The sequence below is a fragment of the Sturnira hondurensis genome, unplaced genomic scaffold (assembly GCF_014824575.4).
Source record: "Sturnira hondurensis isolate 20B ecotype Veracruz unplaced genomic scaffold, ASM1482457v3 Scaffold0017436, whole genome shotgun sequence".
Taxonomy (NCBI): Eukaryota; Metazoa; Chordata; class Mammalia; order Chiroptera; family Phyllostomidae; genus Sturnira; species Sturnira hondurensis.
The window spans coordinates 18313536-18338076 of NW_028090067.1; the positions used below are offsets into that span (position 1 = coordinate 18313536).

The following is a 24541-nucleotide window of genomic DNA, read 5'->3' on the forward strand; positions in this document are numbered from 1 at the left end:
TTATAATTCATACTGTTGAAAATTATTCAAAGTTTTATTAACCTTTAAGGATAAACTTTGGAGTGTTTGAATGAACATGTTTGGAAAATTATACCACTTTATTTTTATTGCCAGCATTATGCTTTTGTTCTTGATAAAATCATCTTTGTTTCTTCTTGTTACATCCCAATTATAAGCCATGGCCATATTGACTTCTGTGGTAGTAAATTGATCTTGAAGAAAATCAGGGTCTTTCTCAAGAGAATCAAGATTCTTTATGGCAGTCAGTAAACTCTTTTCCAACAGTGTGTGAGCTTAATCAATATCATATTCAAGTACTACATTAGCCTCTAACCACAGACACACTTTATCAGTAGGAGGAACTGAAGCTTTGCAGTACAGGTTATCTGCCAGTAAGAATCTGGTCTCTGGTGAATTGGTGGGCTCTCTTTTTTCTTCTGCATGTGTTTTAGAATTTCTGAAATCTGCTAGTTTCAGGAATCTGACCTTTCAGCCTTTTTTCTTTTGAGCCAGTCTGAGTTCCATAAACTTATACTTTTGGTACTGCCCATCTAGTTTCTTTAGTACTGTACCTGCAGTCTCATTCCCAGGCTGTTTCAGGAAGGAGTCTACGTAAGTGGACCCACCGCCCTTCTCTACAGCCACTTCTAAGCCGCAACTCCCTTTAGTGGCCGCCATCTTGAGGAATAGCTTATCTGAGCTATTCTTAGTGTTATCATTTCAGTGGAATTCCATGCATATTTTTACTACCTTAGTTGTTTAATTGCCTTTCAATATACATATCTTCATAAAGATTGCACTGTAATTTGGCATTGAAACACAGATGGTAATAACAAGGCACAAGCTTGATTTTAATGAGGTTATTTATCTTTGGATAAATGACTACAATTCCATATCTTCTTGGAAAGAAACAACCAAGTGCATTATACCTGTGCAATTTAAGGTAAGGTCCAGAGATCAGTAGAAATGGAGAGCTTATTGGAAATGGAGAGTTGTAGGTCCCCACCCATACCAACTAAGTTAAGAATCTGCATTTTAACAAGATTCCCATTGAAGTTTGAAAAGCATTGCTTTATACAGCTTCATATTGGACAAACCATATATAGAAAGAGCTGTGTTAAATTTTCTTCCTGTGAGCCACACAGTGTTAGAATGATTTTTATGCTTTGATGCTGTTTGGTCTTATCTACTTATTTAATATCATGTGCAAATTACATTAGCATCCCATTAAATTCCCTCATTCAGATCCAGCAAATGAAAAACTGTTCAGAACAACTCCAATACACTTATTTAGAGGTCCCTACTATATAATTTCCTCTGCCTGAATGGACATATTCCAACATGCTATCTTTTTCTTAATACATTTTTAATTAAAAACAGTCTAAATGTATACTTCACATTACTTAACTCTTTTCATTATATTCCTTTTGTTAATTTTCCTCACCCCAAATATGTGTGTGCTGTCATTAATACTTAATTGATTATGATTGTTAATGATTTTGTGTCTAGTTATCTTCTTACTGTTTTATAAATTGCCAAATTACCAATTACCTTTTAAGGAAATAAATGTCTAAAATAGGCACATATATAAGGCATGCTTTGAAAACCTTATATAAATATGTGTTGGACAGAGTTCTTAGTATGTACACAGTAGCTTTCACTGCCACTTGTCCCTGGGTTCTATTCATTGGTAATGCTATCTCATAGATTCTTGGGAACCACACCATGAAACTGGGGGCCCTTCAGAGCCTTTTCCTCTTCCTATACATTCAGGAAACCACTGTTAACAGGTTTTGGCTCTAAGTCGACTTCATCTCATCATCTCTGTCATGCTCCCTGAGAGGATGGATGGCCTGTACCCTGTCAGTTCCCTGTTAAAGTCACGCACCAACACAACGTATTGGTAGAGCATAAAGCACATCTCAACCTCTAGTTGTAAGGGAGTCAGGAAATAGACCAGAAGGGGCTTGGTATTGGAGTTGACTGAGCTGGTGCACGTGTCCTGCAAAAAGTCAAAGAATAGCTCCTATTACTGTTATATCACTGAAATTCACAATTAAAGAATTATGTTGTGAACTATGTGGTAATAGAGCATTTTAAATACCCCTCTGGTATCGTATTTATCATATAATGTACTTAAGGAAACTTGATTGATAAAACCATAATGATTTGAACATATTAGGGTGAAGTGCAGATTCTAGAATATTTTTGGAGATGCATTTCTGTGAATATCAGGACCTAAGTGATTTCTAAATTCTTTTGGACTCTTATATGACTTTCACAAACAGCTATTTAAAAAGTGTTTAAAGGAAATCCTTGAAAAAAATTTAAACAGATGACTAAAAGATGAATTAATGTTGAGGGCTTTTTTAGAAATTAAAATTCTTTTTTTAATATATTTTATCGATTATGCCATTACAGTTGTCCCATTTCCCCCCTTCGTTCCCCTCCACCCTGCACACCCCATCTCACCCACATCGCCCCCCTTTAGTTCATGTCCATATGTCTTAAGTTCTTTAGCTTCTACCTTTCCCACAGTATTCTTGCCACCCCACCCTACCCCCGCCTATTTTCGCCCCACCTTCTATGCTACTTATTCTCTATACCTTCTCCCTGCTTCTCCTCCTCCCATTCCCCTGTTGCTAACCCTCCATGTGATCTCCATTTCTGTGGCTTCACTCCTGATCTAGCTGTCTGCTTAGTTTGCTTTTGTTTTAGGTGTGGTTGTTAATACTGTGAGTTTGCTATCCTTTCACTGTTCATATTTTTAATTTTTTTCTTAGGTTAAGTCCCTTTAACATTTCGTGATAAGGGTTTGGTGATGGTGAACTCCTTGAACTTGACCTTATCTGAGAAGTGCTTTATCTGCCCTTCTATTCTAAATGAAAGCTTTGCTGCATAGAGCAATCTTGGCTGTAGGTCTTTGGATTTCATGACTTGGAATACTTCTTCCCAGCCCCTTCTTGCCTGTAAGGTCTCTTTTGAGAAATCAGCTGACAGTCTGATGGGCACTCCTTTGTAGGTGACTGCTCCCTTATCTCTTGCTGCTTCTAGAATTCTCTCCTTCATTTTAATCTTGGGTAATGTAATTATGATGTGCCTTGCTGTGTTCCTCCTTGGGTCCACCTTCTTTGGGACTCTCTGAGGTTCCTGGACTTCTTGAAGTCTATTGCCTTGGCCAGATTGGGGAAGTTCTCCTTTATTATTTCTTCAAATAAGTTTTCCACTTATTGCTCTTCCTCTTCTTCTGGTACTCCTATAATTCATTCAGCTGTTGGAACGTTTAAAGATGTCCTGGAGGTTCTTAAGCCTCCTCATTTTTTTGAATTCTTGTTTCTTCCTTCTTTTCTGTTTGGTTGTTTCTTTCTTCCTTCTGGTCCACTCCCTTGATTTGAGTCCCAGTTTCCTTTCCATCACTATTGGTTCCCTGTGCAATTTCCTTCATTTCACTTAGTGTAGCCTTCATTTTTTCATCTAATTTGTGACCAAAATCAACCAGTTCTGTGAGCATCCTGATCACCAGTGTTTCAAACTGTGCATCTGATAGGTTGGCTGTCTCTTGGTCGCTTAAAAGTATTGCCTCTGGGGCTTTGATTTGTTATTCCATTTGAGCCATAAATTTTTTGGTCTGGTCGTGCCTATTTATGTATGAGGGGCAGAGCCTTAGGTGTTCACCAGGGCAGGGCAACCCAGTTGCTGGGTTGTTGCACTATATGTGGAGGCAGGGTCAGAGAGGGAATAATGGTGCTTGCTCTATTCTCTCTCGAATTTCAGACCCCTCTACCGCTCCCCACAAGCAAATTTGGCCGTTCTGGGGGGCCACCAATACCCTTCTGGTGCTGGTTCCCAGGTGTGTGGGCTTGTGTATGTTCTAGGACTCTATGGGTCACTCCAGTGAACTCTCTTGTGAGGCTGGGATCCTCTTCCAGCACCTCAACCCCTGCAAGTTTTTTCAGTCAGTGCTTCTAGGGTTTATTTTCTATTGCTGGGGCCCTGGGTTGTGTGGTCTGTCTCACTGCCCGTTTTTTGCGTATTTTATCTGCACACGAATATGTGTCCACACTGCGGTCAGTCAACCGCCTTGTGTGTCTCACTGGATTTTCTTGTTTCCTCCCCACGCCTGGGTCTGCCAACCACTGCCTTTTCCTGCTGCAACCCCTCTCTGCTGGCCGCCAACTCAACCCCTCTTACCGGTCTGGATGAATGGTTTGTTGTTGTTGGACTTCCGTACAGTTCAGTTTTCTGTCTGTTCTGGTTGTGTTTTTGTTTCTAAATCTTTGTTGTCCTTAAATTTGGTTGTGTGTGGAGGTACAGTGCTTCCACCTATACCTCTGTCTTGGCTGGAAGTCTAAAAATTAAAATTCTTAATGAGATAGTTACAGATTCACATGTACTTGTAAGAAATAGCATAGAGTCCTTTATTCCATGTGTCCTTTATCCAGTTTCCACCAATGGTTTCTTCCTTAAGGACTGTAGTATAATATAGTAACCCAGATAAGTTGATACAACTCACTGATCTTATTTACACTTCCTCAGTTTTGCTTGTACTTATGTGTGTATGTGTGTTTAATTCTGTAGTTTTATCACATAAAATTTACCAGATACAGAATAGTTTCTTTGCCTCAGATCAATAGTGTTGCCCCTTTTTTATAACCACACTTGTCTCACCCCCTGGCAACCCGACTTGTCATTTCAGAATGTCATATAAATGGGATTATATAGTATGTAATCTTTGAAATTAGCTTTTTCACTTAACATAATTTTCTGAAGATACATCTAAGTTGTTGCTGTATCAACAGTTCTTTTAGAGTGTTTGTTTATATCTGGCGTGTTTCACATGTTGGGTGGATCAGTTGTGCCTGTTTAGGTCTGTCTCCTTCAATTGTGTGGAGTTGGTTATAAACTGGAACTAGAGGCGCCACCACATTTAGTGACCACAGAGCACAGGGATAGGTTTTGATGCTGTGATAACCAGTTATCCACACCTTAAAGAAAAGGAAAATTCTCTTTCTATCTGAAGATGTTTTCCTATCAAGATGAGCCCTGGTTGTTCAGCTGAATTGAGACTCTTACACTCTTTTCAGTCCAGTCACCATATTGGTGATTAACACTTTCAAGTAAGAAATTGTCGGCCCTGCCTCAACTGATGTTTGAGGTATGATGGGCTTTGACAGCTGAATTCAAGAACTATTGTTCTTGGTTCGAGTTTGGGGAAGGAAGTTGATCTCCAGCCTGGGTTATCACAAGCCATGAATTCACATATCAAAGTTCTGATAAGTTCAAAACACCAGAGGCACTGCAAGTGCTGTCTTCAGAGTAAGAGCAGAGGTTCCTTCCCTGAAACTGTTGTAAGGTCAGATACAGCCGTTAAAAAAGTTAAACTAAGAACCAGGAAGGCAAATAGCACTACATGTTTTCTGTTGCTGAATTCTCGGCCTCCAGCACAGTGCTTGGCACTAACTAGTTACTGGAATAATGAAGGGAGGGAAGGAGAAGGCTTTTAAGAAATAACAGTGCACAGTTCTTTTAGTAGAAGTGAGCATTATTACAGAGTAATGGTGCAGGGTGTGTGGGGGTGTTTGCCTTGAAGGGAGGTGGTGGAAAGACAGGAGTGTGCCACCTTCCCCCTCCAGAAAAAAAAATTCAACCACGTGCTTTCCATCCAGGACCCCTGTATTTACTATTTCTCTGCCTGCACAGCCACTCATTTCCCAGAAAGCTTTCTTCATTCAAGGCTCTGCTCAGATATAAACACCTCAGAGAGGCCTTTCAGGGAACATCTGGTATAAAGTAGCCCACCCTCTTCCCTTGTCCCTTCCCTTTTGATCACTCTCTGTTCCCTTTCTCACCTCTATTCATGGCATTTGTAATGATTTCCTGGGACTGCCTGTTTGTCTGCCTCCTTCTAGTGTGTCAACTCCCTGAGGGCAGGGACAGTCTCTCTCACCCACTGTTACATCCCTAGTGCATAGGTCAGTGCCTGACAAGTAGTAGTAGTAACTCAGTATATGTGTTTGTTCAATGATTTAATTCGTTTTTATGAGGCTTTTCTTTCAAACACATGTCCCAGATTTACTGTACACAAGCCCCTTCGGACTGACCTCTGTGACCATTTGACATGGCCCATCATTTGTTGAACATTTCCTTGTTTCTTGGCAAACACGTATTCCAGGCTCATTTTGTACTTTTCCTTGCCGGAGCCCCCAGATTAGCTCTTTTTCCCAAGAACTATGGATTTTTTTTAGTGAAGGATGGTATTTAGAATTCACAATCTGAGTGCTAAGTATACCATTCATTGGCATTTGCATGTTTGCTCCTCAAGCCCTCTCTGTAATAGAGAGTGTGTGGGGTGAGGGGTAGTTCCCCTTTGCACGAGGAGTATGTTTTAGGACCCCTGGTGGATTCCTGAAACTATGGATAGTGCCAAAACCTATACACACCTTTCCTATGCACACCTTTTCACTTAACCAAAGCACTTTAGGGCTTCTCTTTGGCATATTCAAATCAACAGCATCATTACTCTGGTACTTTGGGGCCATTACAAAGTAAAATAAAGGTTACTTGAACACAAGCACTATGATACAAGAACAGTTCATCTGATTATTGAGGTGACTACTAAGTAATTAATAGGCAAGTAGCTTATAGTATATTAAAAACCACGAGTTCATGCCAGTAGATCCAGCTACACAGGGTGCATTCTCTTTTCACTTTGGTAACTCCTTTTTGTAATAGTGAGAAACCTGACTCACTATCCTCAGTATATGTATTTATTTACTGATCAGTCTGCCTGTCTGTAACCAGTCTTGCATCACCACCATCTACATGCCTTCCTCACATAGGTGCCCTCTTCATCATGTGTGGGCTCTGACTCAGCATTGGACTGTTTAAATCTCCCCCAAGCAATGCTAATGTGCAGCAAGGATAGAGCACCACTGAGGCAGAAGAAAGATGAACCCACATTATGTGATGCATTATTAAGTGAATGGCAGGCTTTTAAGTCAGGTTTGGTTTGGGAGAATAAATTCTTTCAAAGAACATGAAATTTAAAGAGAAGACTCAATTCTACCAATAACCACTTTAAAAGTTCAGGGTGAAAGCACAGCCCATCTCCTGGAAAGCTTTGAAAAGTATTTATTTTGGAAGTAAATCTGCTTGTAACGAACATGAATTTTAGTCCCTTTATCTGAATTACCTGTTTATAGGGAAAAATATTTGAAAAGGTTAAGGTTAGTTGTTTTTTTAAGAATGTGTCTCATTAAAGACTTATTGCTGTTTTTCATTGCATTTTTATAATAAACTTTTAATTTTAGGATAAATACAGAAAAGTGCAACAACATGCTTTGTAAAGCATTAAATATATAAATATTTAATGTTAATTAAATATTTAAATAGGAAATATGCGTGCTGTGTTTGCTCTTTTCCTGTAGTCAGTTGAACTTTAAAATATGAAAACCAAGTTGCAGTAACTGGGTCATGAAGAACCCCATCTTTCTCTTCCCTTTGCATCTAGAGGAATGAAAGGGCTCTGGATGCCAAATGTAACAGGATCTACCTATCTTAGATCATCATTCATCTTGCCAATTTTCATAAATCTATTAATGCATGGCTGCAAGTGGATTTTCACCAAGAGCTCCACGCTGAGACTGATGTACACATAATCTGACTCCAAAGAAATCCAACTCTAACCTAAGGAAATTTCAATAAAGTCTCTTTCATTATTGTATTTTTAAAGTTTTCATGTAAGTTACCTTTAGCGTATGGATTGTACACACTAGGCTTTTGTATATTTATGTCTAGAGAGTGTGCAAGAAAATGTGAATGTGGACAGAGCCACTAAAAACTTCACATGTATGTAAACTCTTGGGGTTTTTGTTGTTTAGTTCTTGATTTCCCTAAGTACAACACTAGTTAATTACCTGTACGTGAGCACTCACCTCAGTGTTGGTCTTCAGTTCCTTCTGTATAGGTGAAGTGATTTCTCCTCCCCAGTGGGTCCTTCAGGAGCCATCTTTGTGATTTTTGCTGTATCTGCAAACCTATACCTTAACATTTGTCTTCAATTGTCTGACTTGTAGCCTTTTTCTAGATAATATCTATGAAGCCATGGATTTGATGTGTTGATCCCCTAAAATCACAAGTACTGCAGGCTGTATCTGTGTGGAAGTTGCGGACCTGGGAACTAGATCTCCAGCTGTCCAGCGAGCTCTGAAACTCAATTAGCATGGCATCTGGGGTCTCTTGCTTTGAGGTTTGAAGTGACGGCAGTGATTGCTTATATGTTTTCTCCAGTTGATACACAGAGTGAAAGTTAGCAGCTTTCTGTATATATTATATTAGATAGAATATATATTAAATTCTGTAGTATGTGAGAATGAATATTAAATTTTAAAATTACTTTTCAAATGTGAGGTATAAATTACGTTATCTCAGTTTCTTAAGATTTAGTACATTTCTTCAACTACAATTTTATTACTGTGTATCTTTTTTATTTTTTTATTTTATTCTGTTTTATTTTTTAAAATATATTTTATTGATTATGCTATTACAGTTATCCATTTTTCCCCTTTATTCCCCTCTGTCCTCCACCCGCTCTCTCACCAGCATTCCCTCACCTTAGTTCATGTCCAAAGGTCGTACATATAACTTCTTTAGCTTCTCCATTTTGCATACTATTTTTAACCTCCCCCTGTCTATTTTGTACCACTATTTATGCTTCTTATTCCCTGTACCTCTCCTTGTTTGTCCCCCTCTTGCTCCCCACTGATAACCCTCCATGTGATTTCTATTTCTGTGAATCTCTTCCTGTTCTAGCTATTTGCTTAGTTCATTTTTGTTTTCATTTTTTTTAGGTTCAGTTGTTGATAGTTGTTAGTTTTTTGTTAGTTTACTGTTCATAGTTTTTGACCTCCTTTTATTTCTTAGATAAGTCCCTTTAACATTTCATATAATAAGGGCTTAGTGATGACAAACTCCTTTAACTTGACCTTATCTGGGAAGCACTTTATCTGCCCTTCCATTCTAAATGATAGCTTTGCTGAATAGAGTAATATTGGATGTAGGTCCTTGCCTTTCATGACTTTGAATACTTCTTTCCAGCCCCTTCTTGCTGCAAGGTTTCTTTTGAGAAATCAGCTGATAGTCTTATGGGAACTCCTTTGTAGGTAACTGTCTCCTTTTCTCTCACTGATTTTAAGATTATCTTCTTACCTTTCATCTTGAGTAATGTAATTATGATGTGCCTCGGTGTATTCCTCTTTGGATTCAACTTCTTTGGGACTCTGAGCTTCCTGGACTTCCTAGAAGTCTTATTTCCTTTGCCAGACTGAGGAAGTTCTCCTTTGTCATGTTTTCGAATAAGTTTTCATTTCTTGGTCTTCCTGCTTTCCTTTTGGCACCCCACTGATTCGGATGTTTGAACGTTTCAAGTTGTCCTGGAGGTTCCTAAGCCTCTCCTCAGTTTTTTGAATTCTTGTTTCTTCATTTTGTACTAGTCAAATGTTTATTTCTTCTTTCTGGTCCAAACCATTGATTTGAGTCCTGGTTTCCTTCCCATCACTGTTGGTTCCCTGTACATTTTCCTTTATTTCCCTTTGTATAGCTTTCATTTCTTCCTTTATTTTGTGACCATACTCAATTATTTCTGTGAGCATCCTGATTACCAGTGTTTTGAACGGTGCATCTGATAGGTTGGCTATCTCTTCCTCACTTAGTTGTATTTTTTCCAGAGCTTTGATCTGTTCTTTCATTTGGGCCATTTTTGTTTGTTTGTTTGTTTGTTTGTTTGTTTTTTGTCTTGGCAGGCCTGTTAGTAGTAAGGGGCAGAGCCTCAGATGTTCACCAGGGCAAAGCAACCCATGTGGCTGTGCTATGGTGCTGTATGTGGGGGAGGGGTCTGAGAGGGAACAATTCTGCTTGCTCTGCTCTTTGCTGGTTTCCAGTCACTTCCCCTGATACCTACGATCAAATGGGGCGCTTCTAGTGCTGATTCCCAGGTGGGTGAGTTTGTGTACATTCTAGGAGGACCCTGTGGGTCTTTCCAACAAACTCTCCTGGGAGGCTGGGAGTTTCTCCTTCTGCCTCAACCCCCACAGATTTTTACAGTCAGGTTTTGAGGCTTTATTTCCCAACATTTAGAACCCTGGGTTGTGTGGTCTGTCTCACTCCCCAGTTGTTCCTCTCAGTTTATCTGCATGCACATGTGGGACCACCAGCTACTGCCTCTCCCGCCCCAGTCCTCCAGCTGCCCCCTTGCCTCGAATCCTCTCCTCCCCGGCTGCCCATCTCCACCCCTTCTACCAGTCTGGATGAATGTTTCCTCTTTAACTCCTTGGTTGTTGGACTTCATACAGTTCAATTTTCTGGCAGTTCTGGTTGTTTTTTGTTTTTAAATTTGTTGTTGGCCTTTTGGTTGCGTGAGGAGGCAAAGTTTATCTACTTGTGCTAAGCCTCCATCTTGGCCAGAAGTCCTATTGTTGTGTATTATTTTTATTTTAATTGAGGGGAGGAAACTCTGTCCTGATTAAGATGTGCCAGGAAGATACGACAGTGAACTCACCCAATAAAAAGTGCCAATGCCTTGTATATAGGACACTCAATATCTGCCTTAAAAACACAAGATGTACCCCTGGCTGGTGTAGCTCAGTGGATTGAGTGCGGGCCTGTGAACCACACGATCACAGTTTGATTCCCAGTCAGGGCACATGCCTGGGTTGCAGGCCAGTTCCCAGCAGGGGACTCATGAGAGGCAACCATACATTGATATTTCTCTCCTTCCCTACCCCTCTAAAGATAAATAAATAAAATACTTTTTAAAAATAGGGAAATTGTGAAAAATATTAGAAAATTTTATTTTAAAAAAATTTAAAAACACAAGATGTAGAATGTAGAGTATTATGCTAATCACTCTGAAAATGTTGTACTATACATCTAAATTATGATAAATACCTTTGTATCATAATTAAATTAATATATTCTGTGTTATTTGTGAAGAATATTGCCAGAAGCCAACTGGATGTTGTCATATTTTTAAAATATTAGATGTTTAAATCAGGTTCTTTGATGAGTGGAAATATACAAATATTGTGTGTATGTGTGTGTGTGTGTTCTTTTAGGAAGATCTCATAAAAACTCACTTTAGCCCTGGCCAGGTGGCTCATTTAGTTGGAATGTTGTCCTGTGCATTAGAAAGTTGTGGGTTTGATTCCTGGTCAGAGCACATACCTAGGTTGAAAGTTCGATCCCCAGTCTGGGTGCATATGGGAGGCAGCCAATCATTGTTTTTCTCTCCCTGCTTCTGGCCCCCTCCCCACTGCCCCCAGAACCTTGGGTGAGGTGTGTTTTATTTTGTTTGTTTGTTTTAAACTCACTTTAGGCCCTGGCTGGTGTGGCTCAGAGGATTGAATGCCAGCCTGTGAACCAAAGGGTCGCATGTTCGATTCCCAATTGGGGCACATGCCTGGCTTGCAGGCCAGGTCCCCAGCAGGGGGCTCCTGAGAAGCAACCACACATTGATGTTTCTCTTCCTGTCTTTCTCCCTCCTTTCCCCCTCTCTAGAAATAAATAAATAAAATCTTTTTAAAAACCTTCACTTTAATGGATTTCTTTGAAAACAAACTTAATGTCATGTTTTGCAAAAGGAATAACAAACCAACCAATACATGGGAATAAATAAATGTGGTGAGTTTTTGCAACCTCCTAGTTTAAGTAAAATAATGTGTTCTCCTGGGTCACTGAGATAAAATGTTGCCTTGTACACCAACCATCTACAAGTTTTGATTTGCTACACATACAGATATTTAACCTTCTGGTGTGATATTACTTTAACAGAGAGAAGGAGCAAGAAAGGGAAGAACAGTTAATGGAAGACAAGAAAAGGAAGAAAGAGGATAAAAAGAAAAAAGAAGCCACTCAGAAGGTGGGTTTAATCAAATAAGTCTATTAAATAATGCTGCTGATTTTATGAAAACAACAGTAAATAATATTAAGAAAGGCAAAACAGTTACCAACACTTACACTCTCATATTTTCTTATTTGTATCATAATTCCCATTTTCTTAAGCAAGCTTATAGAATAACTTTAGAGTTGACTTAGTTTGCTCTGCTATTCTCCTTTTGGTTCATCTCCAGAGTTGTCATTTGTATAAATTATCTTTTGATAATTTCATAAAGAAACATCCCTTGCTGAGGATCTGGGGTAAAGAGATGTTAAAAGGAAAAAGGGCAGACAGCTGTCGATTATCAAGACTGGATTGGAGCAACTGTCTGATGGGCTGTCGGAGCCTGGATGGCTTGACCCCCTTTCCCTGCTCCCTTTGTTGCAGAGCGTGCCCCTCTCTGCCCTGGACTTTGTCCAAGCTCATTTCTGAGCCCACCCTGCCACTCCTTTACTCATTGCCTCACGTGGATGTTGGCTAGGCAGGGTTCCTTTAATCCTTTTTTGGAAGGCAGAATAATTTTTTTTCAGTTCTTGTTACCACTCTCTGAAGAACAGGGGAAGCAGGGCCTCGCTGTGAGAGATAGGTTTAAGGGTCCCTGATGTGGTGGTCCCATGTTACTGAAGATAAGTTTACAGAGGTGGAAACTGTGAAAAGATTCATAGGGAACTCTTGATTTAGAACAGGCTTAAGGCAGTCAGATACAGCCCTGAAGGTAAAAGGGACTCTGCTCGTTTCCCCAGCATTGTTGGATATAGTGTTTTGCGTAGTTCAGTATTCCGAATTAATTAAAATTGGATCATTTATGAGTGCCTGCATTAAAAGTAATACTGGAAATATTTTTTGGATTGGATTGCCTATAACCCTGCCACATGAAACCTGTGAAATGTAATTTATCTTTTCCACATGGCATAATTAAAAGAAGGTTTCATTGTTGTTTGGTGCTGTAATAGACAGACAGCTAATGATCTTTAAGATTTTGTCTTCTTTCTATTGTTTCTGTTTCTATTAATAGTGGTGTGCCCACCGTCATGTCTTCATACTACCTGGGTGCCTGTTTTTAATGTGCTCCTCCTAACCTGAGCTTGTTAGAAGTGTCTAGAATGACAGCAAAGAGCTTGACTAAAGTTGTCAGATAATGACCCGGGTATCTTTTCATACTTCATTTTGGGTGTGCAGCCACTTGCACATGATCGAGGTTGTGAATAAGCAGCTCCACCAGCCATAGGGTGTCATGGGCATTGTCCCTGTCCCTGCACGTGCTGACCCTCCAACTGGAGTGATAGGAGAGTACCTCAGTGAAAGCTTTCTTTCTTTTAGGGCATTCATATTTCATTTACTAAGTTGGTACAAAAATTGAATTTTGCAGTCTGTGGGAGTAAATGATTAATAGGCTGGACACTGGGGAACTTGAACAAAGTCTAGGAACAAGAAAAAGCCAAGTAAAGCAGTTGGCTAGGATCTGTGTAGTCCATTCTTGTTCTTCACATAGACAGTAGTATTCTCTTAAACTGAGAGTGTCAGCATCTAGAAACAATTAATACTATACACATCTGTAAACTTTCATCGTGAACCCTACTAATAGAAAAATGATTAAAGATGGTTTACATTTATTGTTCAAGAGTGAATCGGGATTATTTATTCAGAGAATGTAGTTTACACAGCTGGACAGTCGCTGTGTGCTTGCATTTGCATCAAGAATTGGTTAAGAAGTTTGGTAAAGAGAAAAATCACCGTAAGTAAAACTTCAAATGCTAATTATGAACAATAAAAATCTAGTCATTTTGTTCAAAAATGTTCTAGATTGGCTGGCACAGGATCTAGACCCACACGTGGTCTTTGGTATTGTTTTATCATACTAAACCATTGTGAAATTTCAGAATGAAGTTGTGGTTTAGCAGTTTTAAGGAGAGAACAAAGCTCACCACATGATTGTCTTAGTGGTTTTCACCTTTATTGTAGAGATGACACCTCAGCTAGGAGGCATAAAATGTGCTGTGATGCAAAGAATGGCATAGACTGTGCCAGAGGTTCTATTATGCAGCCAGTCAGTCAGCAAACATTTGTGGTGCTTCTTAGTCCTTCCACATCTTTCTCGCTGCCTAGCCGATTGCTTTATAGTCATTTCTTTGCTTCTGTCTTCCTCATTAGACAAATTGTAAGTTTCTCAAGGTCTAGTTCATGTTTATATATCCAGTAACTAGGATAGTGAGTGCCTGGTGCGTCATAGTCAAAAAATGTTTGTTAAAAAGTGAATGGTCAAGAATGAGTGCTGGCAACATACTTTTCTTTAAAAATTAACTTTTATTTAAACATAAATTAAATGATTTCTCACAGAAATTAAACATGAGCTCTTTCTATTGTGTTCAATAGTTGTGGCAGTTTGCTCTTTCTAGAGCCATCACTGGGTAAACTGTTAGATTTCTATTCATGAGAGGTGTCAGAAAAGGATTTCATTAACATTAATTAGGCTGATGCTGCTCAAGGATCATTGTTTAGTGTTGGCAGAACATATGCTTTGATTATCCAGCTCTTCCCCATCTGGGGGACAGCTCTTTTAACAGAACCCACATAATAAGGCACATTGACATTGTTTGGGTTTGTCGCTCACAATTGAGGAAGACATCGACTTTCTGCATAACTGATCTTCATAATGGCATTCTAAGAAATATTTACAGTGGTATAAACCTTAAATTACCTTAAGGAATTGGTATGTGAATACAAATCTGTTCATTCTCGGACAAGTGGGGTTATACAAAAAATATACATTTGAATTGAGCTCTGTAACAGTTAGTACTGGGAAACACTGACTACCAGACATTCAGTACAATAGAATTAGCTTGTCTTTTAATGCAAGGATGTAAGAAACATTCCAGAAGGTCACACAAGTAGATTGTTTAATTCATATTCAGTGTCTGACACTGGGTGCTGGAATCCATTGTGAAATGGGCTGGTTAGCTACAGGAGCACATAACCCTCCAAAGGTGAACATGTTTTTATGAATACTCATAGCAGTAACTTAGTATGTCACTAGCGCAAATAATCAAGCCTCTTCTTTTCTATAGGAATATTTTTGTTATAAAAGTCAGAGAACCAGTATGAAAATGCTGTGGAAGATTAAAATTATGAAAAGGGTTCAAAATTACCTATGATCTTATTAATGTAATATATACTATAACCCCTGTTGGAATTCTGAGGCTTTTTTTTTTCCTTGAGCATTTTCTTTTGGATATTTTCTAATGTGTGCCCATAGAGCAGGTATAATTAGGTGCCCTCCTTTATTTTCTCCTCTAATTAGCAGAAACAGTTTTCTGTGAGTCTCCTAATTATCATTTCCAAACTCTCTAAAAACCCATTATTATATTCAGCCTGTCCAACCTTTTAGGTTAATCACTTTTATAGATACATTAGTTACTATTTAAGGAAATACTTTTAACAAAGCAATATTTATTTATGCAAAATTTACATATTTTACTCTTTTGCTTATTTCATGTTGTTTTATATGAACTTTAATAGAAATAGCGAACATTGCCCTGGCCAGGTGGCTTGGTTGGAGTGTCATCCTGTACACTAAGAGCTGCAGGTTCAATCCTGGGCTAGGGCACATAACCTAGGTTGCAAATTTGATCCGTGGTTGAGGTGTGTGCTAGAGGCAACTGATCCATGTTTCTCTCAAATGTTGATGTTTCTCGTTCTTCCTCCCCTTTCTCTCTCTGCCTTTTTCTTGCTCTAAAATCAGTGAAAGTATCCTCAGGTTAGGATTTTTTTAAAAATAGCAAACATTTACTAAGCATTTGGCATAGGATATCTGTTTAATCTTTACAACAACCCTTTGCAGGGAGATGCTATTATTATCCCCAGGCAGCAGATAAATAGAAAAGTCAGATCATACAGCCAGGAAGTGGCACAGCTTGGTTCTGAATCCTGCTCTCTCTCCTACTCTGACCTCTGATGCCTCCTGTGATGGGCCTCTGAACTTTTGCTTTTTAGGTTTGAGATCAAGTGTTTGAGTCCATACTCAGGAGTCTTTTTGTCTCTGTAGCTAATTAGTTTTTGGGCCACATCCATTTGCTTCTCTGTAGTTGTAACAATCAATTTACAAACAGTATTCCTGGTACAAGGACCTCATCATTTAACAAGTGTGGAATGCTTTTTGTTTTTATTTTTTTGTGTATTTCATAATGACAGTCATGTACGTTATGATGACCATTGTCTTTAAAAGGATGTCCCACCTTCTCTTTCAGGATTTTAACTATTACTGTGTGTCTGGTTGTTAGCTGGTTACTTGAGTTATCAGTAAAGTAGTCTTGTAATACTGAATTAGCAAATCTCATTTACTCATATCTGTTCATTTATTTTTCAGGTCACGGAACAAAAAACCAAAGGTAAATTGTTTTACTTTTTTTCTGCTTAAGTTATTAGAACCTTTTGTTTTAGATTTTACGCCCTTGTTTACTCAGCCTGCAGTGTACTTGATAAGTAGAGCAATTCAGGTTGGTTGTTTGCAGTCACTGAAGAGCAGCAATGACAAATAAAAAGTACTCGTGGTGGTATTTGTAGTGGCCTTAAATTTTTTTTTTACAAAGCAAAAATATTAGAAAAAGCAATACTTTTTGAAAGTGTATGGGCCATGATTTTGAACTGAACCTTTTAAAAACTATTCTTCCATCATTTTTTTAAGTGGAAATTCTGGAGAGAACAGGACAGGGATTTCAATTGGAGGTTATATGAACGCATGGACTACAGTTGGTCCTGCTACCCAGGTAACAAATAATAAAAAGCACCTCAGGTAGATGCTTTGTTGGGTATTAGACTTGAGTTTGTGGGATTGATGTAATAAATCAGATTGAACAAGGATGAAGGGCCAGATTGGGATTTAAAAGATAGACTATGTAATGGAGGAATTTAGGCATAGCAATTTAGCCTTGTTAAAAAGTTATTCAGCTCACCAAATTTCCAATGTGACTTTAGAGAAGTTACTTAACTTCTCCTTGGCTAAGTTTCCATATATATAAAGTACAGATAACAATGCCTATATCATATGAATTTTGTAAGGATTAAAAAGGGGAGATTTGTAAATGCCAGATAAATATTAAGTATATTAAAATGGTAGTCATTATGGTTCGAGAAATTCCTGCTGCTGTTAATGTGGTTAAGTGGATTGAAGGATTAAGCTGTCAGGAAGAGTAGCACACAGGAAGGAGTAATTAACACTCAGCAATAGGAGGTGGTCAGAAAGATGGTTAAAAACTTGAAGCTGGCCCCAGAGGGTGACTTTAATAGGGACTTCAGTTTGTTAATGGAGACAAAGAAAGAAGAGAGGCAGGAAGCTGGCAAGAACATAGTATGTGTAGGGGCAGGGCCCAGAGCTTAGACCAGCTGAGGCAGAGTAGGTTGCAGAGAGGCAGGAGATGCTGAAGATGTAGCCTGAGAGACTTCTGTGCTATGCTAGAGAATTTTGACTCAATTTCTTCTCTGTGAGCAGGCATCGAATGACGTTAAATAGAAAGAACATCAAAGAGTATGGTATGGAAGATGAATTGACAGCGAAGCAGGTCTAAAGCAGTGCCTAGTGCTTCACAGCCACTGGCACTGATGTCCTCACTCCTGGTTCCTCAGCCAGTCCTGGCCAGGAACGGGGTTTATTAGCAATCCTATGTGCTCTTAGAGTCAAAATGAGGTGAGGCTGGGGAACCCTGTAGTCCCATGGCATCACTGATTTATGCCATATGCTAGACTCTACTGTCCTTCTTCCCTAGTCTTTTCTGCTATGACATCAGGGAGACAAGCTAAGAGGCTGTTGCGGAAGAGTATACAGTAGATGTTAAGCTCCTGTCCTCACATGGTGGAAATAGGAAGAAAAGAAACTAAGTGAAGAGATGTCTAAGAGGTAGAATCCAAGAGCCTTTGCCTTAGAATGTCAGAGTGATGAAAATACCTTTAGAGATCATATGGTTTAAGCCTTTTTATAATATGGTGCCTGTCACAATAGTAGTTAAGTGTAATAGATCTTGAATGGATAAATGAGGGATAAGACCCAGAGATGTGTTCGCAGCCTAATTATTGGCACACTTGGCAGAAGAACATAAACTTCCTAACACTTAAATCAGCATTCTCTCCCTTATGTCATTGTGTGTCTCATAATGTAGGGGAAAGGGGTTTAACGATTATCTGAACCTTATTTTAGTACTACAGCTCGATTCACCTCATTTTCATCCACAATACCATTTATAATGTAGCACATAAGAATTAATTAACTGGAACTCTTCTGATAAAAAAAGTTATTCAGGTAATGGTTGTCTTAATGGGAGGTATGAAATGATAGATTTATAAAAACTAAGCTGACCGTAGATGCATTAGAAAAAATACAGTATCTAGAAAGAGATGTATATATAGTTCCTGAAATGGGCACTACACTATAGAAAGAACAGAGATAAACCTCTGTGGACCGTGTGGCATTTGGGCCAGGTGGATTGGTTAAGAAATGTGAACAAAGGCTTCCCACCTGGGGTGGGTCAAGTAACTGACTTCAAAGATTTGAAGACATATTCTCATCCCAGAAGTACCAATGGTGAGTGAAAGGAACAGGGAAACATTTCCAGCTCAATATAATTTTTTATATTGTTCTTGTGTCTTGTTCTATTTTAGGGAAATGAGTCAAAGCATGTAACAGGCCTAGTTAACTTAGAGCAAAGACCGTAGCCCTTTTATAGAAGAGCAGCTTCACAGAAGTTTGGCCCCTGCCATCCTAAAAACCACTTCTAAAGAATCCCCCCAGCCCTTGCCAGCTTCTTGTTTATTCTCATGATGAGGAAAGGGGATCGAGAATACCATGTGGTATAAAATCTTTCAGGCACAGATAGAAAATGGATTGTCAAATAACTCAGCTTTATTCATCAATTTATCAGTTATTTATCCATTGCTTATTATAGCTCATGCAGAATATATTGTGTTAAAAATGTTAGACAATGGCCCAGGCTGGTGTGGCTCAGTGGATTGAGCGCCAGCCTATGAAATGAAAGATCACTAGTTTGATTCCCTGTCAGGGCATAGGCCTGGGTTGCAGGCCAATTCCCAGTTGAGGGCGTGAGAGAGGCAACTGATGGATATATCTCCTGCACGTCAGTGTTTCTCTTTCTTTCCTTCCTTCCTTCCTTCCTTCCTTCCTTTCTCTCTCTCTTTCTTTCTCTTTCTCTCTCTCTCTCTCTCTCTTTCTTTCTCTCTCTCTCTTGCTTTCTCTCTCTCTCTCCCTCCCTCCCTTCCCCTCTCTCTAAAAATAAAAAATATATTTTTTAAAAAAATATCAATGACCAATTTATTTTTTTCTTTCAAAATTTTTAATATATTTTATTGATTATACCATTACAGTTGTTCTATTCCCCCCCTTCATTCCCCTCCACCCTCACACTCCCTCCCCCACCATTCTCCCCCCCTTAGTTTATAACCACGTGTCTCCAGTTCTTTAGATTCTATATTTCCCCCACTATTCTTGCCCTCCCTCCATCTATTTTCTACCTACCCTCTATGCTATTTTCTATACCTTCTCCCCCCTTCTCCTCCTCCCACTCCCCTGTTGCTAACCCTCCATGTGTTCTTCATTTCTATGGTTCCACTCCTGATCTAGCTGTCCTCTTGGTTTGCTTTTGTTTTAGGTGTGGTTGTTAATAACTGTGAGTTTGCTGTCCTTTCACTGTTCATATTTTTCATCTTCTTTTTCTTATATAAGTCCCTTTAGCATTTCATATAATAAGGGCTTGGTGATGATGAACTCCTTGAACTTGACCTTATCTGAGAAGCACTTTATCTGTCCTTCCATTCTAAATGAAAGTTTTGCTGGATAAAGCAATCTTGGCTGTAGGTCTTTGGATTTCATGACTTGGAATACTTCTTTCCAGCCCCTTCTTGCCTGTAAGGTCTCTTTTGAGAAATCCGCTGACAGTCTGATGGGTACTCCTTTGTAGGTGACTGTCCCCTTATCCCTTGCTGCTTCTAGGATTCTCTCCTTCATTTTAGTCTTGGCTAATGTAATTATGATGTGCCTTGGTGTGTTCCTTCTTGGGTCCAACTTCTTTGGCACTCTCTGAGCTTCCTGGATTTCCTGGAAGTCTATTTCCTTTGCCAGACTGGGGAAGTTCTCCTTTATTATTTGTTCAAATAAGTTTTCCACTCGTGGCTGTTTCTTTCCCCCTTCTGGTACCCCTATAATCCGGATGTTGGAACGTTTAAAGATGTCCTGGAGGTTCCTAAGCCTCTCCTCATTTTTTTGAATTCTCATTTCTTCATTCCTTTCTGGTGGGATGTTTTGTTCTTCCTTCTGGTCCATTCCATTGATTTGAGTCCCAGTTTCCTTTCCATCGCTATTGGTTTCCTGTGTATCTCCCTTCATTTCAATTAGTTTAGCCTTCATATGTTCCTCTAATTTGTGACTGTAATCAACCAGTTCTGTGAGCATCCTGATAAATAGTGTCTTGAATTGTGCTTCTGAGAGGCTGGCAATTTCTCGGTCGCTTAGAGTTATTGGCTCTGGGACTTTGAGTTCTTCTTGCACCATCTTTTGGGCTGTTCATGCCTGTTACGTATCAGGATCGGAGCCCTAGGCATTCACCAGAGCAGGGCAACTCAGTCCCTGGGTTGTGATGCTGTATGTGGGGGCGGGGTCAAAGAGGAGCACTGGCGCCCTGTCTGCCGCCTCCTGCCGAGGCCCCCACAGGTGCTGCAGCTGCCACCGTCACTGGGGCCCGCGCTTTTGTCCCACTGCACGCAAGTGAGCCACCGCCATTAGCCCTCCACCAGTGGGTTCGCCCCCTGGAGCCTGCGTGGTCCATCTCACTGTGCGCGAATGTGCGACCGCAGTCAGTCTGCCCCGCACCCTGACTGTGTCCGGGCTACTTGTGCGCCTAGGTCTGGAGATCTTTCCTGCCCGACCCGCTCTGCTGCTGGCTCCGCCCCTCTTACCTCCCGATTGAACGGTTAGTTGTTGTCAGACTTCCGTATAATTCAATTTTCTGTTCTTTGGCTGTGTCTTTGTTCTCCAAACCTTTGTTGTATTCAGACTTGGTTGTGGGAGAAGGCACAGTGTTTCCACCTATGCCTCTATCTTGCTGGAAGTCCTCCACAATGACCAATTTATTTTCTCAAATCCTGTGTTTCTTCTGCTCATCAGATTACGGGTCCTCTGACCTCGGTTCCTTACTGGGAGGCTCTCTTCCTTACTGGGGTACAGCCTCCTGACAGGCTAAGATTAAACCCAAAAGTTGCCCTGAAATTACTTCAGGCAGATGCTCATCTCTCCTGTTGCTCAGAGTACACACCAGTGTCCAATGGGTATAGATTGGGCCCCCGATTTCTAATGATGTATCTTCCTCCTCATAAAGGAGCCTGTTCAGTGCTTGACACGCTGGCTCAGCATCATTTCAGCAGTCAGAATGGTATTGCCACCAGAGCTGGCCCTAACATTACCCTGGGTATGAGGGATTTTGACCTTAGACTCATCTGAATTATCAGGCTCACTGCCAGCCTCTGTTTGGTAGGCATATTTACTTAGGAAGGGTGGTAGTTTTCTGGTAGGATGAAACGCAGGAGGTGCAGTTCCAGAAGAGTGACCTCTGTTGGGTTAATTCAGAGGGTCCTGCAGAGCGTAGCTTCACAGTCGTCCAGCACATCCCACACTTCCTTTTGTCGTTTTTAAAAGTAAGCAATGGGAGTAAAAGAAAACTGTACTTGAACAACAATTAAAATAAATAAAATTTTAAAAGTAAGCAAAAACATTAAATTAGTATTAAATAGGGAAATTACCTACATTTTACATTTTCTATTTTAAATAAAGAGTTTCAAAAAATGCAAGATACACTTAAAATGGGTGGGGGGAAGCAAAGCAAAAAGATTTAATATGTTTCTAATATTTACACACAGTGCCAAGCAGCAGTCTCTGAGTTTAGGTGGCTGTAGTAACCAACAAGTTGATTTGGTGAGTCTGTGATTCTCTAGGTTGAGGTTCCCTGTGGCAGGCCTTAAGAAAAAAAAAATGATGAAGGATGGATCTCAGCCATTGCGGGTGAGGGAGAGAGGCCTATAAAGGGAGAACTTCAGTATAATGTCAATTCAGCGGTAAAGTGCAATGGACGGTGTGTTGCAGGAGAATAAGTGGAGGGTGCTCAGCCTCCCTAGTCCAGGGACTTCCAGAAAAGTTTCTCAGCGATAGGCCTTCAAGAATGAGGATGACAGGACAGGGCCTTTGGGCTGAGAGCCTTGAACTTTACTAAGGACTTTGCCTGGGGAACATGTATACCCTTAGACCTTCAAGGCAGCCCTACAGGGAATTCCCTGTTGATATAGGGAAGTGAATAGGGATTACTTCCCTGTCCCCCTGAGTCAAAGGAATGGAATTCCATGGTATTGCTGTCTTTGAATCCATCAGCATTGCTAGATGGATCCATCATCCATTGCTGTCCTTTCACCATCACCCCCCACCCCCCACCCTTCAATAAACTGAAGGTGCTGGCAATTTGGAAAGGCCATATCCATCAGGAATAGAAGGAAAGAATGGTTGTCTTACTGCAATCAGTTCCATATAAAAAGTCTTAAAAATGTATTTGATTTCAAAGGTTGTTTCCCAATCTCTCTCTTTCAGTGCCCGAAGTGACGAAACCAAGTTTAAGCCAACCAACGGCCGCCAGCCCAATTGGCAGCTCTCCATCGCCACCGGTCAATGGTGGCAACAATGCCAAAAGGGTGGCAGTGCCGAACGGACAACCGCCAAGCGCCGCCCGCTACATGCCTCGGGAGGTGCCGCCGCGATTCCGTTGCCAGCAGGACCACAAAGTGTTACTAAAACGTGGGCAGCCCCCTCCACCCTCCTGCATGCTCCTTGGGGGTGGGGCAGGGCCTCCTCCCTCCACAGCACCTGGAGCAAACCCAAACAACGCACAAGTGACAGGAACGCTGCTGCAGAGTGAGAGTGGGACTGCACCAGGTGAGGAATCAGTGTCAGTGTCTTGAATTCATGGCAGCTTCAGAGAGGGATGAGAGATAGCACTGTTGTATTGCCTGGTGTAAAGTTCATAGAAAACATTAATACTATAGACTATTGGGGCTATTCAAATGATGGGAGGGAATCCCAGTACAAGTTGTGTATCAACATTTCTCTTCCAAAACTAGGTTTTTGCATCCATTGAGTGTGTGCTCTTAGCCTAAGAGGCTGACGTAGCTACTGTCTGTCATTGCTTTGGAGCTTTTTTTTTTCCTTCTCAGACAAGAGTATTACAAATTTAAGCCTCCATAGTTCCCACTGTTGCCACAAGTGTGTGTGTTCTAAGTATGATTGGAAGTGGAATTAGTGCAAGGGCGTGTTCTGAATCTTCGATGCTCATATTTATGCTCCTAGAATGTTCAGCAGGTAGAGAGAATGGTCTCTTAGATTACTATATAGAATCTTAGGAGGATACCAAATAATATCATTCTATATTTTATTAGCTTTTTTTTGCAGCAGCAGCAGCAGTATTTCTTTAGCAGGCCCTGGATTTTGGGCATTATTAAGAATTGCATGTAGATACAAGGATTGTTGACTAAAGGGTTCTTAGAAGTTGTGAGATTTTTTCCAACGTGTGAATACTAAATCAGTTTACAGCTAAAAACTTCCAAATAACTTTTTTTTGCTCATTAGCAGATTTCAACTCTCTTAAAAAATTTTTTTGAGACTGTATTAAAATTCAGAGCTTGAGCACCATTAAGTGTTGGCAAAGACAATCTCTCTCTCTCTCTCTCTCTCTCTCTCTCTCTCTCTCTCAAAGCATTGAAAAAATATCCTCAGGTAAGGATTTAAAAAATAGGCAAAAAAATTTTTTGGAATAAATTTAAGGATGTAATGAACTGTGGTTGTTAACAACAGGATGCTTTATTCTAGTAAGTCTGAACATAGAATTGCCTGGAAAATTCTCTCACTGTCTCATGTACAGAGTAAGGGTGGAAAGAAACCTGGTGTGACATAGGCTTCATGCAGAGAAAGCCCTGTGCACAAGGCTTCCCCCGTGGTGACCATCAGGATAGGGCCAAGACCATCAGGGACAGGCCTCCTGGCCTCTTGTAACCAGATATAAAAGGAAGTGCTCTGGCTGGTGTAGCTCAGTGGATTGAGTGCGGGCCTGCAAACCACATGATCGCGGTTCAATTCCCAGTCAGGGCACATGCCTGGGTTGCAGGCTAGTTCCCAGCTGGGGATTCATGAGAGGCAACCATACATTGATATTTCTCTCCCTCTCTCCTTCCCTTCCGCTCTAAAGATAAATAAATAAAATATTTTTTTAAAAAAAAGGAAGTGTGTGAGGGGTGGTTGTGTCAGACATTTCTGCAACCCAGTCTGTCTAGGCCTGGATGTCAACAGGGGTCCAGTGTGAGCCAGAATCTCCTGTTCACATTCTTAAAACCAAGAAGGCCCCTAAATCTCAAGAATTTGAGATTCTGTGCTTTCTTACTTATATGGCTTGATGTAATCTTTTTTTCAACTTCATATTGATATTAAGCTGCTTGGATAAAGGAGCTAAGTATGTTCAGAAGAAATAATTGGGTTTAAATCATGTCTCTTTTTTTTCCCCTGCCAAATATAGTAAATTC

General features: G+C 40.2%; 1 protein-coding gene and 1 pseudogene across 3 annotated transcripts in view; one reads left to right on the top strand and one right to left on the bottom strand.

Annotated features, from left to right (window-relative positions):
* Positions 1-678, bottom strand: LOC119002449 (prefoldin subunit 3-like; annotated as a pseudogene).
* An 11164-nt stretch (positions 679-11842) lies between these two features.
* The window catches only part of TNRC6B (trinucleotide repeat containing adaptor 6B), a 63984-nt gene continuing 51285 nt past the window's right edge, over positions 11843-24541 (top strand). For all 3 annotated transcript variants that reach the window (XM_037068443.1, XM_037068441.1, XM_037068442.1), the window contains exons 1-3: positions 11843-11914; positions 16296-16317; positions 22563-22904. In XM_037068443.1, the coding sequence (XP_036924338.1) occupies positions 11858-11914; positions 16296-16317; positions 22563-22904 (421 nt within the window). In that variant the 5' untranslated portion in view covers positions 11843-11857. The remainder of the gene's footprint in view (positions 11915-16295; positions 16318-22562; positions 22905-24541) is intronic.